This window comes from Vulpes lagopus, chromosome 1, assembly GCF_018345385.1.
Source record: "Vulpes lagopus strain Blue_001 chromosome 1, ASM1834538v1, whole genome shotgun sequence".
Classification (NCBI taxonomy): domain Eukaryota; kingdom Metazoa; phylum Chordata; class Mammalia; order Carnivora; family Canidae; genus Vulpes; species Vulpes lagopus.
This window is the reverse complement of record NC_054824.1, coordinates 8,646,783-8,663,994: the sequence shown is the minus strand read 5'-3', so window position 1 is coordinate 8,663,994 and position 17,212 is coordinate 8,646,783. Positions and strand designations below refer to the sequence as shown.

Sequence of the window (17,212 nt, the reverse complement as noted above, 5' to 3'; positions counted from 1 at the left end):
TATGGAAAATAGTAAATTTTGAAAACAAAAGTTAAGTATCTTGTTACTTCTATTGCTTCACATAAAAAACTGCCCTGGAGCCCACCTGTATGGCTGGAGAACTGAGGACACCATACAGACGGACGCAGGAGCTGCAGGTGTTTCCTGATGAGACGGTCCAGAGGGACAGGAAACAACTCCCAGAGTGTGTCCACCTCTCTTCACTGAAAGGGACTCTAAGATTTGGGCCCGGGGAGGGCGGGGGGTGGTAGGTGTGGGGGAGTAGGTGGGGTGAGAGGTGGGTGGGCAGGAGGAGGCAAGGGGCAGGGCGGGGGGGGGGGGGGGGGGGTAGCCCTACACAGGAAAGGTATTAAGGAAACCACCAAAATGCAGTTTCCAAAAACTGAACATGCTCTAGGTTGTGAAGAAACACATTTCATTCCTAGAACTTGTTGATTTCTCTGACGTGGGGAGATAAGGACTTTTTATTATTAATAAATGATTGTGCTTCTGAAGTTGTAGGGTCATAGTCCACCCTCTAGAAAGCAGGGCAATTTTCACATGGCTTGGAATCCTCTCGGACACATCCTAGAGACCAGGACAAATTCCACGGCACTCTCCAACCACGACAGGGCTGGCGGGCGAGAGTGCCACTGCCGTCTTTGGGTAGGGCGTGTGCACGCACGCGCAAGTGTGTGTTGGAGAGACTAAGGCATAGAGAAAGGCCCAAGTGGGGGTAGGGGGGGAGTTTCCTGGCTGCTCTAGTCCCTTCTTTCCAGGCACAGAGAGGCTGAGCTCGTTATTCATGTAGGTCCCCTTCGTCCCACTTAAGTTTTTTTAGTAAGAAGAAATGTGTGTGCACGTGTGTGTGTGTGTGTGTGTGTGTGTGTGTGTGAGAGAGTCATTAAGTCCCTGTGCATTTCTAAATTTCAATAATTTAGGTCTGCAGTTTCAACAGAAATAATCTGTAAATGACATTTAAAAGCAAATTTACTAAAGTCAGATTGGCAACTTTACATTGCTCAAAATCCTGTCATTAAAGAAAGAAAGAAAGAAAGAAAGAAAGAAAGAAAGAAAGAAAAAGGCCCTCTGGGTGCAGGCAAAATTCACAGATTGTTTCTATTATTTCTGCATTTTAAGGTAGCAAAACATTAAGCCACTAGGTTATTAAATCTGCAACATTCCACAAGGATTTCAGGATGACCCTGTGTGGTTCAGTTCATATTCTAAGTTTCTGGTATGAAGTGTTCAGTTTGAGTTACACGGTTTCCTTTCCCTCTTAGGGAGCTGGACCCCAAGGTCAGGTAGGTAAAAAGTACTGTTTCTCAGGACTTGACCTGCTGGGGAATTTGCTGACGGGATGTCCTGGAGAGTACGCCACTGGCCTGGAGCAGTCTGACCTTCCCCAGCAGTGAGGAAAGAAGAGAGGTCTGACTCTGAGGCCACGGGACCGGCCAGATGTAGGGCAGCAGAGCTTTGGGGGGGGGGGGGGGGGGGTTGTGAGGGGACAGCTGAGTGGACCCTGGGAAGGGACAGGGGAGCCCCATTTGAATGACCTGTGACCTTCCAATGCCAGGTATCCCCAAGAGGGCCCAAGGCCTGGGCTTGCCCTGAGGAACAAGGATGTGCTATTGACGGGAGGGGCCAACACTGAGGCGTGGTGAAGCCACCAGACAGCTCCCAGAACCCGGGTGTTGCACAAATACACACACGGAAAGTAAACAGCTCTGGAGAGCCCAGAGGGGCCCCTCTTTCAAACAAGAAGCCAAATATTCATACACACACTGTTTTTCAAGGAAATGTGTCCGCCCCGCCAAACAGCATCCTTGTGTAGAGAGGGAAGGGGGCAGTGGAAGGACACAGCTCAGAATGACATCGTGTACGTGTTTCCACGTCTATCTACATTCATGTCATCATCATCATCATCATCATCATCATCATCCAGTGTTCTCGTCTACAGAGAGTGAGCACAACATTCTACCGACGTGGCAACTAGGAATAGGCCAGGTCGCGTGAGTGGGCCCCTTCCTCAGCACCGCAGCGGAAGGGAGAATGCAACCATGGTGGGAAAGGACGTCACACTATTCCATCCCCTCTACTGCCATCCAAGGGGCATCTTGACTCTTCCAAAGTCGGATGTAAAAGACAAGGTCAGAAATCGGTCTCTATGCCACCCGGAGCTATTATTAGCCATCATGCAGGAACATGGCATTTCTAAAAATTTCATAAATCTGAAACCATCTTTAAAAAAAAAAAAAAAAAGAATCCCAGCAACTGAAGTCATCTTACAGTACTTCATCTCCAATATTTAAGAGATAATTTTTCTAAGTAAAGCGGCCCCCAAAGAGCCCACTGATTTCTTTTTTCCCCTTAAAAAGGGTTTCTTTTTAATTAAAAAAAAATTTTTTTTAATAAAAATGGAAGATGTAAAATGTGGGAAGAGGAACGGGAGAGAGGAGAGCTGCTGAATATGCATTTGAAATCGCAGGGGGCGGGGGACGCCGCCAAGGGGAGAACCCTACTCCTGAGGCCCCTCTACTCTCCGGGCTCAGCGCCCTCCCCGGCTGCGGCTGCCCCGCGGGGACACAGGACAGGAGTCGGGACGGGGAGAGACCAAGCGCAGGGCCTCGCCCGCTTGTGGCTGGGTGGTGTTCACGTGTGCAAATGGACTAAGCCGCTCCCCACGGACATAAGGTGCGCGTCTGTGGACACCGTCCTCGTGCTCTAAAAGAACCGCCGGTCCCCGGGGTGGGAGTGGGGGTGGGGGGGCCCCCCCGCCGGTCATTTCTCCACTTTCTTGGCTTTCTTGAGGATGTCACATTTCTTCCTGTTGGGGCGGCGGCACCGCTCGTCGATGCTGGGGATGCACTCGTAGTGCCACACCTCCTCCATCTTCTCCACCGGGTACACGGCCTCCACGTAGTGGCGGATGAGCCGCAGGCGCGTGGGGTCCAGCTGCTTCTTGTTGCAGGCGCCCGAGTGGTTGTACTGCAGCCGCAGGTTCTCGGCTGTGAAGAGTTCGGGGAAGAGCCTGACCAGGAGCCGCGCGGCGAAGTTGCCCACGGAGAGGCTCTGCTGCACGATCTCGCGCACCTCCTTGTCCGACAGCAGGTACGGCGAAGGCACCGGGAAGTCGGGCGAGGGAACCACCAGCTCGTCCAGGGGGATCTTGCAGAAGTCCTTGCTGCTTCTCTCGGGGGGCAGCGGGGGCCCCTCGAACTCCTCTCGGAACCTCTCGGGGTTGATTGCATAGCTCGCCAGGTCCCTGCACTCGGGGCCCGGCACGTGGACCTTGCGCTGCTGCTGGTAGGAGCGCCGCTGCTCCGTGTCCCGGCGCCGGCAGCGCTCGTCCAGCTTGCCCACGAACTCCAGCGTCCAGACGCGGTCGTTCTTGGCGCGCGGGTACAGCAGCTGCACGTAGTGGCGGATGAGCTTGATGCGGGACGGGTCCAGCTGCTTCTTGCCCAGGGAGCCGCTGCAGTTGTACTGCTTGCGCAGGTTCTCGTGCGTGAAGAGCTCGGGGAAGAGGTGCACCAGCAGGCGCGACGCGAAGTTGCCGATGGACAGGCTGCTCTCGTAGATGCTGCGCAGCTGCTCCTTGCTGAGCAGGCGCTCGGCGCCCGGCACCTCGAAGTCGGGCTGCGGGATCTCCAGCTTGTCGAAGTCGATGGGCACCAGCCAGATCTTCTTGGACCGCCGGCCGGGCCGCTCGCCCTCGAAGCTGTCCTCCACCTTGACCACGGAGATGTCGTCGGGCAGGCTGGAGGAGTCGTAGCAGTCGTCGCGGGCCGCCTCGCCCTCGCTGCCGCCGTCCAGCGCCAGGCCCTCGAGCTCGTCGTTGAGGCGCTGGGCGCACTGCTGCAGCCAGGCGTCCTCCTCCTGCATGTCGGGGAAGTAGATCTCCGTGTAGTTGCGGATGATCTGCAGCCGCTGCGGGTCCAGCTCCTGCTTGCCGCCGTCCCCGTAGCAGCTGAACTGCTCGCCCAGCTTGCGGTGGTCGAAGAGCTCGGGGAAGAGCCGGTGCAGAAGGAACACGGCGAACTCGCCGGGCGACGAGGCTTCGTCCAGGAACTCGGTGAGGTCCTGCGTGTCCACCACGTGGTCCGAGGCGATGGTGCTGCTCCGCTCCAGGGACAGGGCCTCCTCCTGGTCCTTGCTGTCCAGGAAGTGGCCCGCGTCCACCTGCTCGGCCTCGAAGAAGCCGGCGACCTGGCCGCCGGGCTGGCTGTCCTCCATTTCCCGCTGGGCCCAGAAGCGGCTGAAGAAGTCGTTGAGCTGCGGCAGGCACTCGGCCTGCCACACGGCCGTGTCCTTCACCGACGGGTAGTAGACCTCCACGTAGTTGCGGATGAGCTGCAGGTGCAGCGACTCCAGCTTGCGCTTGGCCGCGAAGCCGCACGCACTGCAGCCGCGGGAGAAGTCCACGTCGCTGAAGAGCTCCGGGAAGAGCTGCACCAGCAGGCGGCAGGCCAGGTCGCCGCCCGACAGGCTCTGGTCCACGATCTGCTTGAGCTCCGCCGCCGTGAGCTGGTACTCGGGGGGCGGCTGGAACTTGGCCACCATCTCGCTGGGGCTCACCTGCTTCTTGATGCGGCTCACCTCCAGCGACAGCAGGTCCACCTTGCTGTGCAGCTGGGACATGTTGGAAGAGAGCGTGTTGAGCATATAGAACATCTTCTGGATCAGAAAGTAGATGTTGGGGTCCCCGTCGCTGGCTGCCGCCGCCCCCCCACCGCCCCCGCAGTCCCGCTTCTGGGGCTCGTTCAGGAGCCGCAGCGGAGACGGGCTGTTGCTGGCGTTCGCCTTTTCAAAGAGCTCGTAGGTGCTGAGCCCGTCCCCGGCCGGGGGGTTCTTCTTCTCCATGATCTTGTGCGAGATGCCGTACAGAGGTTTCTTGTAGGACGGGGCGGTCGCGTCGTTGCAGGGCTCCTCGTCGCCGGGCCACCCCACGCCCGGGGCCTTGCCCCTGCCCGCCGGCTCCCCGTTGCCCTGGCAGGGCGAGCTGTTCTCCCGGTTGCGCATGCCCGCGAGGAGCGCCTGCAAAACAAACTGGGTGTTAGGCCGCGTGTCAGGCCGCCCTGAGGTCCTACCCGGCCCAGGGCCCAGGCTCAGAGCGGGGCCCCCACCTGCAAGCGTGCAGCCTCGGCCCCGGCTCCCTCTGCAGCGCCAGGGCTGCACAGCCCACAGCAACCGCCGCCCCCCCAGTTCGCCCCTGGGGTTCCTGGGGACCCGAAGGCTTCAGCTTCCTGTGGCTTCTCCGACCTGGGCTCCGCGGCTGGCTCTCAGGTGGGGACCGTGAGCCCTGCCTGCAGCAGCTCCAGAAAGGACAGCTCCTGAGGTGCCCGGCGGGGAGCACAGGCCAACCCCAGCGCTGCCCGCAGGGACACCTGCGACTGGAACACAGCTGGCCTGGATCGTCCTAGAGCCCGCGCAGCTGTGGAGCGCATGAGGCGACCAGGTCCCCGGGCTTCTAGGTGGCTGTCTGCAGCTGGTCCGGCAGCCACTCTCCAGGGGAGCCCCAGCGTCTTAGGGCAGCCACTGTAGGTAATGAATTAGTGCCTCTCCTGTGCCTCTCCAGGGGTCCTGGCCGGGTACTAGCCAGCCTTGCTCAGCAAAGGATGGTGAGAAAACTAAACTCCACAAAACTGAGTTCGGGGACTACCTCCTCAGCTCACCCCAGCACCACTGGCGCACTCTGCAAGTCCACTCCTGCTGGACTCCAGGGCACCCCCAAAATCCCCTTTAAAGACCTCAAAGCTTGAGTCCAAGCTCCAGCACCAGCTAGCAAATCACCTTGGCCCTTTGAGAACCCAGAGTTCTCGTTGCTTTCACCAGTGGTTTCCCCTGTTGCCAGCCCCCCCACCCCCGCCCCGAACATTTTAAGAGGCTTATTTACGTATATATGGAAAAGTGCTGTTCCATACACGCCCAAAGGCAACTCAACGGAGAAAAGATAATCTTTTCAACAAATGATGCTGAACAATTAGATATTTATATGCAAAAACAAACAAAAACTTCCATCATACGCATACCATATAAAGAAATTAACCCAAAATGGATTGTGGACGGGGGCATCTGGGTGGTTAAGCCTCTGCCTTTGGCTCAGGTCATGATCCTGGGGTCCTAGAATCGAGCCCTGAATTAGGCTCCCTGACCAGTGGGGAAGTCGACTTCTCTCTCTCCCTCTGTACTCCCACCTCACACGTGCTCTCTCTCTGTCCTTCTCTCTCAAATAAGAAAAATCTTTATTAAAAAATTTTTTTTTAAGATTTTGTTTATTTATTCATGACAGACAGTGAGAGAGAGAGAGGCAGAGACACAGGCAGAGGGAAGAGCAGGTTCCACACAAGAAGCCCGATGTGGGATTTGATCCTGGGACTCTGCAATCACGCCCTGAGCCAAAGGCAGACACTCAACTGCTGAGCCACCCAGGCGTCCCTAAAAAATTTTTTTTAAACCAGAATACAGGGCAGCCCCGGTGGCGCAGTGGTTTGGCGCCGCCTGCAGCCCAGGGCATGATTCTGGAGACCAGGGATCGAGTCCCACATCGGGCTCCCTGCATGGAGCTTGCTTCTCCCTCTGCCTGTGTCTCTGCCTCTCTCTCTCTCTCTCTCTCTGTGTCGCTCATGAATAAATAAATAAATAAAATCTTTAAAAAAAAGTCTAAATAAATAAATAAATAAATAAATAGAATGAAGAACTCTCAAACTCAATATTGACATACAACCCAATTAATGACTTCAATAACCACTTCAAAGGACATATATAAGTAGCAAATAAACATATAAAGATTATTAAGATATTAATAAGTTGCATGCAAATTAAAACCCACTGGGAGATCCCTCATCATCCCTACCAGAATGGAGACAAACAAAAAGACAACACCCAGTGTCGGAGATGTGTAGGAACTAAAAGTCTCATACACTGCTGGTGGGGACATAAAATTGTATGACCACTTTGGAAAACAGCTGGTAGTTTCTTAAAAAGTTAAATATACACGGACCATATAATCTGGTATTCCATTCCTAGATATTCATTTACCAAGCAAACAGAAAACACATGATCATACAAAGACTTGTACACAAATGCTCCCGGTAGCCCTATCTGTAAACACCCAAAAGCTGGAAACCCAGAATTTTATCAATACACAGATAAACAAACAGTGTTTCATTCATGTAATGGAATACTACTCAGCAGCAGAACTGATACAGTACTCACGAGGACTCTAAAAATAATTACGCTAAAGGAAGCCAAACAAAAGAGGCCATACTGCAGGATTCCATTCATGTAAAATTTTAGAAAATAAAAACCTACCAATACTGTTGGAAAGCAGATTAGGGTTTCCTGGGGGTGGAGGAAGGACGTAAAGGAGCCTATGGAAACTTAATCGTAGTTCGTGATTCATGTTTATTATCTTGATCATGGTGATGGGCTCACACGTCAGAACTTATCAAATGCTACACTTTAAGTATCGTGCCATTCACTGTATTTCAGTCCTGACTTAATAAGACAGCTTAGTAAAGCTGTTTTTGACAGATGTTAAACTTGACCCAAAAACTTATTGGAAGGTGTTTTTGAGGCTTTAATTAAGAAGAGCTAACTGGCGAGCAGCGGTGGGTGCAGGGGAATGACCACTCAGGGCTGAAGCACAAAGTGTTTGCTTTCACGGACAGGTGTGTGTGCCGGGCAACTGCAAAACTGATAAAGAACAAAGTGCATCCTTTGGATGTTTCCACACCCAGGGAAAAATGTGGTTGGAAAAACGGTGGCCAAGGCTAGTGCTTCTAAAACCCTAATATACCTATGAATCTCAACTGGAATCTTGCTACAATGCAGATTCTGGTCCCTAGGCCTGCATTTCTTTCTTCTTCTTTTTTTAATTTTATTAATTTTTTTAGTAATCTGAACAACCAACACGGGGCTTGAAGTCCCGACCCTGAGATCAACAGTTGCATGCTCTTCTGATTGAGCAGGCAGGCGTCCCTGGGCCTGCCTTTCTAAAGAGCTCTCTGGCGCTGTGGGCCCTCTCTGAGTAGCCAAGGCCTGGAAGACAGTGTCTGCTCTCACTCTGTCTCATCCAGGCAGATTCAATGTCATGTCTAAGTCTTCGGGGAACTAATGCCAGCACAAAACAGTACGTGACGTGTTTTTTTCTTGTGGCCTAAAAAGGGTAGGGAGGAGAGACAGTCCCAAGAGGCTAGATTTATAATGGCAGGTGAGCAAGACAGTGGTGCCAAGGTCCATCTTGGAAGGCCTTTCTAAAGAGCTCCCCTCCATTCGCAGGTCTAGATGAAAACAGAGACCGAGGCCACATAAACATGTAGGACTTTGATCTCTCTCAACCACCCACATGTTCTATTTCACTTTGTATTTTAAATTAATGAACTACTTCCTGGTCCCTTTTTTTTTCCCTCAGTCTTTTAGATAATGGAATAATCTGACTCACACAGAGACAGGCTGATTTTTCTCCTGCCTCTCTGTTGATAACAACCATGCAAAAAAGAAAAGCTACTTCACTCTGTAAGAACCTGAAGATAGAGGAATTTTAATTATGCCATGGAGCTGGCCAATACTTTCCCTAGGGTTTGTTTGTATAAGCAAATGAGGGTTCAGAGGCACCTGGCCCTCCTACATCCTTCCTCCTTCTCAAGGACAGAGGACCAGGGGCCTGCTGGGGGGGGGGGGGGTGGCGGGAGAAGCCTACCCGTGAATGGCCTGCCCTGCCGCCCGAGCCTCTCCCACCTGGGGTCTCCTCACCCCACTGCCTGCAACCTCATCGCACTGTGTGACTGCTGACGTGATGGGAGCAGGCCATTCCCCAGCCCTTCCCCACCCAGCACCTCGCGAAGTGCCTGGGACACAGAATTGCTCGGAACGTTTGTCAGCCACATGCACGGATGGCTAAAGCAGGCCAAGGTGTTCTATCATTCTCACATCCAAGAAAAGGGAGCTGTTCGGATAGGCCACGAGCCTTATGAAGAACACATCTGTAGAGAGGCATAAATAAAAGTGTGGGTGAGATCTCAGCTCCGGAGGTCCTCCGTGACCTGGGCCAAATCAAATGATTTTTTTGTGCCTCGGCTTCTAGACATTCAGGCATAAAGGACAGGAGGTCTCCCGGGGTAGTTATGAAGACGCAATGAGATCAAGCACGGAAAGCCCTGCCTGAATCAGAGTAAGTGCTTAATAAATATTCACTGTTAAAATATAATTATTACTAAGCAATGCTACTCCTGAGCCAGAGCAGAGGTAACACACAGGGCCTTTTATTAAACTAGTTGTAAAGATTACCCTCAGCCAGTACACAAAAGGACTTGCCTACCAGTACAAGGCATCAGGGTAAGTCACTCATAAAAGGCACTTCTCGGGGATCTGTTTGCCCCAAAGGCTGGGGGGAGGGGACGAGTACTGGACACTGAATGAAGGTGGGGTTTTAAGCTCTTTACATATCTTTTGTCCTGCCTTTTTGTCTGCCTTCCTGCAGAAGACAGAGGATTATGAAGGGAGGAAGACACACACACACACACACACACACACACACACACACACCAGAAACCTGGAGAAAGGGAGGGATGGAGATAAAAATCTTTACCCCAAACACAGTATGTCTGGAACGATGGATGGATCGTGACCCATGAGATGAAGTTGATTTGTTGGTTCATAACCAGGCGAAGAAAGAAAGAAGGAAAAAGGCAGGGAGGAGGAAAAAAAAAAAAAAAAAGAGAACAGAATTGAAAATACCAGGGTGCACGGCATATAGTAAGAAAACGAGGGAAAGTTCTATTTCGTTTCTGTGTATTTACGTACAAACCCACGTATGTGAGCTGTATTCCTCTATCAGAATCTGTGACTGTGGGGTCACAAAAGCAGGGCCCTGATAGTTCAAAGTGCCTTGCTTGCTAATTCCCGTAGGCCGTAAATTAAATGTGAGCAACTTAGTCACCATTAAGTTCAATTACACCAAAGTAATTTTGGAAGTCCTGTGGCTCGTGAGATTACCATGAGGTTTTACCAATATAGAGGAATTTGAGTTTCTAATGGCAATCGCTAAAAAAAATCATAAATACATTATGAGTCGTTTTAGAAAAAGGGTCTTTGCTTTACAAGTGATCCCACTAATACATTTAAAATGAGATTCTGGGGACACCCGGGTGGCTCAGCGGTTGAGCACCTGCCTTCAGCTCAGAGTGTGATTCCAGGATCTGGGATCGAGTCCCACATCAGGCTCCTTGCGGGAAGCCTGCTTCTCCCTCTGCCTGTGTCTCTGCCTCTCTCTCTCTCTCTCTCTCTCTCTCTCTGTGTCTCTCATGAATGAATAAATAAAATCTTTAAAAATAAGTGAATAAATAAAATAAGATTCTGTGCAGAGGTCACCAGAAACATCCAACGCAGCAAAAGTGCCACATTCTAGACAGAGGTCTGCCCCAATTAATATCCAGTAAGGAGAATAAGTACAGGGAAAATTTTCTGGGTGAATGGTCGGAATGCCAATAACAAAGAGAAGTCACCGCTCTCCCCCACGTTCCTACAGCGGGCAGAAGGCCAAAGTGTATCAGAACTGGAAATCCCCTCTAAAACTCTCACTGTTCAGGATCATTAATAAAAATATTTCAGTTTCTACTAAGCATGTTAGAAACACTGCCATCAACTAGAAACATTGTTGGCTAACTTGCTTGAATAAAATATTAAGTTAGAGTCCCAGTAGAGGGCAACATTCCTCACTCCCAGAGACCTTAGATACACAATTCCACACAAAACACAACGGAAGCACCAAAGAGAAGGTTCTTAGATATCCCGACGCTGGTGTCCTGTCAACTCAGTGTTCCAATTAATTCCGCAAACGCTGCCAAGGCGACAACGGGCTGGCTGCATTTGCTGCTGATGATAAAATCTCTGCTCAGCTGTCTAGGAGTATCAAGAAATCTTTAAATCTGTGCTACTTGGCACTGGGTGTCTGGCTGACACCATTCCCAATTCTCCGAGGCTCATCTTCCAGCCATATGGGAACTCTGCAGCAGAGCTCAGGCTCTGCGGTGCCAGCATCTCTCCTGGGTTGGGCCAGGGCATTTCATTCTACTGCTAGCACCCACCCTCAGGCTCAAGAGGGGATGATGCCCAAATTCCCTCTGCTGGGGAATATGGACAAAAAGAGAGCTTGTTGGGCTCCAAGTGAGGGTAAAGAGGCCACTTAGGGGAGAGTCCATGCGTCCCTGCCCAGCTACATCCCAGGGACTGGGTCACCAGGGAGACGCTCCAAGCATTAAACATCTTGCCTCGTGACTCCAAATCCAAGCCAGTCACTGAATTCAGCTCGACAAATGAGGAGTGGCTAAATGGTGCCCAGAGAGTCGGCAAACTGGAACACCAAGAAAGCAGCACGTCTTCCAGAGAGTACGCAGTAGAGAATTCATGTGGCATCAAGGGCCAACCAAGTGAATGGGCTCCTGGGGGGGTTGGCATACCTCTGCCCCACCCTCCCAGCTCCCACATGAATGAATAACCAAGGCAGAGGTGGTGCTTACCTTTTTCACTTTCAAGAGAATTTTTCTCTTCACCATTACCATCATCAAACGACCAGACACAGTTAGCAATAAGGCCTGGAAAGCTCTCTACCTGCCAGAGCCAGGAAACAAATAGTACGAAGTGCCCAACATCTGGCAGGCACTGTGCAAGGCTCCGGGGACACGGAGGACAAGCCAGACAGTCCCTGACCTCATGGCATTTACCCTGTGGGTCACCCTTATACTGTTAACAGATGAAGAAATTGCCCTGATGCCTGAAGAAATACAAATCTGGGAGATAAAGCAATTACAGTGGAGAAGAGACAGGCCAGGAGTGGAGCAAACCGTCAAGCCAGGACACCTTCAGGGACTTCTCCCCACATCTTACAAACACCGCGCAGCCCTGGGGGCCACCAGCACGGGATGGAACTGCCCAGTGTGAAACCAAGCAGGCTCGCGAGCACTAACTTTTCTGAGCCTCGAGAAAATGGGAATGGCACAGCACCTCTCTGCTGCGGTTACAGAAATTATTTTGAATCTCCAGCTGGTAGCAGAGCCACTGACGCTTAGGAGGTATTCGGTATGTTTGCACTGAATGAGTGAGATGACATTTCCATTCTCCAGTTGGAAAAACAAAACACAGTGACACTCTAGCATTAAAAACAAACAAAGAAATGAAAAACCCCAGGAGAACAAAGCTAACTCCTGCCTGGCGTGCAGCTCTTGACGATTGCCCCCACTTCCGTGAACAAAAAGATGATTACCAATAAAAATGTTGGCTACTCACCTCCCACATCTGCTGTATTTGGCCATGAAGCCTTTTCCAGTGGAGGTGCCAAGTAAGTCTTTATACAGCCTTTTGTTAGGTTTTTTGAGGGAGGTTTTATGTTTCTTCGAAGTATTGTGCTAAATGTCACTCTGAACAAGTCGTCAGCACTGACAGGAATCTGACTGTGATGTACCTTTGGCATCAAGGTGACCACTCAAATCCTACCCTCCACCCTTCATCCTCTTCCCTATTCCTCGGGCTTGGGGGAGAAGATGGAAGGTGGTCTATGTCCTGACGTGGCTGGGGTTCGGAATCAAGGGCACCAAGCCTGGGGTGTCCTAAAGGGTGTCAGATGGTCTCTCTTGGCAATTCCATGCCATTTTGGTTCTGGTAAGTGTGGAGGGAGGCAGGTGAATGCTGACACAAGGGGGAGGGGGAGGCTGGAGATGGGGACTGCGAGGAGGTTCTGAAGGCTGAGCTGGGGCAGGCCCTGTGCTGGGCTCCCTCACACACAAGGAACCAATGTGAGGTAACTACGGACTCTTCGTACAGGCTGGCCCAGAGGAGGTGGGGCTCGCCTCCCCAGGCGCAGGGAGTGAGTGATCCCAATCACTCCTGATACTTCGCACCAGGAACAAGGCTGCCCCACTGGATCCTGGCACTTTAATTTCTATGCCTGACTTGTCGCATCTGTCTGGTAGAGCTATTACTTCCCTCATCACTGGTTTGTCTTTTGGATTAAACAAGGAATGGTGCCATTTGTCAAGAAGGCACTCGGTCACTGGTCATAAACTTCTCTTCCACTTTTTTGGGTTATCGCTTGTTTCAGCCTCCTGGATCCTCTTGTTTCACTCCAGTAAAAAAGCCACATACGTTGCCCCCAACCACCACCTGCATCCTGCCACCTTATATGTAAGAAGGATCAGAGAAGATTCGGGGGGAGAAGGATCAAGGGCTATTCACTGTGAATTAGAACTAGTGCCATTTTGAAAAATCAACATATACTAGAATTTCATAAAACTGATGGGATTGTTCTAAAATCCCAAGGGTTCTGAGGCTATTGATTTACTGACACATCAACTCACACAGACTTTTAAAAGGAAATACTGCCTTGAATTCGCATGACACCTTTCTACAAGGACCTCAAGAATTTCAAAAGGTTTGTACTTACATATATTCTTTTTGCAGAACAGGAAGGAGTGCGTGGATATCCACTTTACCTTACGTATAGTAGGGAGAATAAACAAAACTAGTGAAACCCTCAAAATAAAATCCAGACTTAACATGTCTTTTCCAATCTAAAATCTAACAGGTAAAAAAATAAAATAAAATAAAATAAAATAAAATAAAATAAAATAAAATCTAACAGGTTAGACCTGCCTGCTATATCCAATCTATTGAAAAGTAAACATAAATGCCCAACTAGAATATGTAAATTGGACGAGTGATACTAGAAATATTCAAATACAGTTTGGTTCCCTTTTCTCCAAAAGTGTCAGAGTTCCAGGATGATGCCTGAAGTCCCAGCTGAACCTTGCTGCTTCACCAAACTGAGAGGCCTCTGAAACTTTCCCATCGTTTATGCGATGCTCAGGGAAATCCCTCCACCTCAATTGGGTTCCAGCCCAATGCTTCACATACTGAAGGAGTCAACTAAAATACATATCAGAAGAAGCTTCTCCTTCCCTCTCTGCCCACTCCGTCCCCTGTGATGCCATTCCAACAAAACCATACTGAAGGAGAGGATAAAAAGGGCTCCATTGTGCAAGGAGACAATGGGACCACCTCAGACGGTCCACAGAGGCCACACTCCAGCCTCTACATGGTCAGAATCCCTTCCTGGGGTGCTTGTTGTTTCTTACTGTGGTGAACTTTTATAAAAATGACAAGAGCTGGGCAGCCTGGGTGGCTCAGTGGTTTAGCGCCGCCTTCAGTCCAGGGTGTGATCCTGGAGACCCAGGATCGAGTCCCACATCGGGCTTCCTGTATGGAGCCTGCTTCTCCCTCTGTGTCTCTGTCTCTGTCTCTCTCTCTCTGTCTCTCATGAATAAATACATAAAATCTTAAAAAAAAAAAAAAATGACAAAAGCTACCCTAGCCTTGTGTGAGAGCCTCTCTGCAATATGAGTTTGTTGTTCCTACCGTCGTGGGTGGGGGGAGCCTGTTCTTAGGCCCTCTGTGTCCAGCCTGGCCCACGGGACTTGCTCTGACCAGTGGGACATCAGCACACGTAGTGATGCAAGCAGAGGTGTGAAGAGCATCTGTGCTCTGGAGCCTGGCCTCTCTTGCTCTTACAACTCTTGCATGGTACGTGAACAAGCCTGGACTGGCCTCAGGGGACCCGGGGGATGGAGAACATGCAGGAAGGGAAGCTGCAGCAGGCCGAGCAGAGACCCCAGACACGACAGTGGGGCCATTCCAGATCGCCCAGCCCCAGCTGTGTCAGGCCAAATCAGGAACTATCAGCCGACCCACAGAACTACAAATATAAGCGTAGTTATTTTAAGCTGCCAAGATTTGGGGTGGTTTGTCACATGGCAAAAGTGAGCCAATACACTCAACTTTGTGTTCCATTTCTTGAACTCTGGCTTTACTTGCAAACTTGAAGGAGTCTACAGAATTGGTCCTAAGTAGAAATGTAATGTGACACACAGAAGAAGACGTTTTCAGGAGTTTCTTTAGGAACCTAACCTAGTGCTTTTCAAACTAACTCGACACTTGCAGGATAACCTCGAGGCATTGAACCCGTAGAAAGACTACAGAGGACACTAGGTTTATGTATATGGACAGTCGGTGCGGCACTGCTTACAGTAACACGGGAGTGGGAGACATCTATGTAGCAATTGTTAGGAGAAAGGATAATCGATTATGCTGTAATAAGGACGCCTGGGTGGCTCAGCGGTTGAGTGTCTGCCTTCGGCCCAGAGCGTAATCCGGGAGTCCTGGGATCCAGTCCCACATCGGGCTCCCTGCATGGGGCCTGCTTCTCCCTCTGCCTGTGTCTCTGCCTCTCTCTCTATCTCTCATGAATAAATAAATAAAATCTTTAAATAAATAAATAAATAAATAAATCATGCTGTAATATAAAACATAAGAAAAAATGGTTACCTGTTTCTCTTTTTTCTTTTAAAGGCTTTATTTGAGAGAGATGAGTGAGAGAAAGAGAGCACACGAGCTGCTGGCAGTGGCGGGGGGGAGCTGAGCAGGAGCCCAACATAGGGCTCGATCCCAGGACCCTGAGATCATGACCTGAGCCAAAGGCAGACATCTAACCCACTGAACCACCCAGGTGCCCTGGTTACATGTTTTTCAAACAAGCTATTCTACTAACCATCTTAGAGCTCTCATTCTACCAGTATGCATCTCACTCCGCCGTCAGGAGTCTGAGATTTCATCTGCAATCAACACTCACTGCACTGAAACCTGCTGTCCACACATAAAACTGTCCCCAGAGTCACAAGTCACACAGCAAGTGGCTGGTGTGGGCAACCAGAGTCAAGGGTGGGATATCCACAATTAATTTACTTAAAATGCTCATATAGTTATAAAAAATTTCAACTTTTTTTTCCTAGGTGGGCATTACTGATTTTTTAAAATGTACTGTTGGAATATGAGTCATGGTTGTTTTGTTTTTATTTTATTTATTTATTTTATTTATTTATTTGTAAGAGATACAGAGAGAGAGGCAGAGACACAGGCAGAGGGAGAAGCAGGCTCCATGCAGGAAGCCTGATGTGGGACTTGATCCCGGGACTGCAGGATCACGACCTGAGCCCAAAGCAGATGCTCAATCACTGAGCCACCCAGGCGTCCCTGAGTCACGGTTGTAAGTCAAAACAACCAAAATGTCTTATCAACTGACAAATGGATGAACAAAATGTGGCATATTTACGATGGAGTATTATTTGGCCATGAAAAAGAAATGAAGAATTCATCCGGATGATCCTTGAAAATGTTATGCTGAACCTTGAAAATGTTATGCTAAGTGAAAGACATAAAAGGCCACATATTCTATGATTCCATTTGTATGGAACATCCAGAATAGACAAATCCAGAGGGACAACGTAGACTAGTACTTGCCAGGCACTGAAGGAAAGGAATGGGGAGCGACTGCTACTGGGTACAGGGGTTCTCTGCAGGGTGATGAAAATATTCTAAAACATTATTATAGTAATAGTTGTAAAACTCTGTGAATATACACAAAAAAACCCACTGAACTGCACAACTTAAATTAGTGAATTGCATCGTATGTGAGTTATATCTCAAATAATTGAGGGGGTGGCACCCAGGTGGTGCAGTCAGTTGGGGGTCCAACTCCTGGTTTTGGCTCAGGCTGTGATCCTGGGGTTATGAGACTGAGCCGGACATCAGGCTCTGGAGTCTGGGAATCCCTCTTCCTCTGCGCCTCTCCATCCCTGCTCACTCACTCTCTCAAATAAATAAATAAAATAGATCTTTAAGGGGGAAAAAAAAGCTGTTTGGGGAAAAAAAAACCTCAAATAAATAAAGGTATCCCTCAATGATCCATAATATAGAATGTAGGCTGATGCTCATTATAATATAAACATGCATATTTAAATCCTGGTGAGAATCTTAATCTCATTTTGCTTATTATAGTAAATGACAGTTTTACTTATTGAAGACTCACTCACTAAATCTCTAAAATCCATGTACTTCCAATTTATTTGGATTTGCCCTAGCATCTAATAGTTTTTTGGTTGTTTTTTTTAAGATTTTATTTATTTTTTCATGAGAGACACAGAGAAAGAGAAGCAGAGACCCAGGCAGAGGGAAAACCAGGCTCCTTGCAGGGAGCCCGATGTGGGACTCAATCCCGGGACTCTAAGATCACACCCTGACCCAAAGGCAGACACTCAACCTCCGCTGAGCCACCCAGGTGTCCCTTATAGTTTTAATTCTTTAAAACAAACCAGTAACAACCCAAAGGGTCCCAGGCTGATGC

The 17,212-nt window shown here is 49.7% G+C and overlaps 1 protein-coding gene across 3 annotated transcripts in view; it reads right to left on the bottom strand.

Annotated features, from left to right (window-relative positions):
* Positions 1-1,448: 1,448 nt before the first annotated feature.
* The window catches only part of BEND3 (BEN domain containing 3), a 35,041-nt gene continuing 19,277 nt past the window's right edge, over positions 1,449-17,212 (bottom strand). For all 3 annotated transcript variants that reach the window (XM_041725352.1, XM_041725338.1, XM_041725345.1), the window contains exon 4: positions 1,449-5,016. In XM_041725352.1, coding sequence (XP_041581286.1) covers positions 2,761-5,016 — 2,256 coding nt within the window. In that variant the 3' untranslated portion in view covers positions 1,449-2,760. The remainder of the gene's footprint in view (positions 5,017-17,212) is intronic.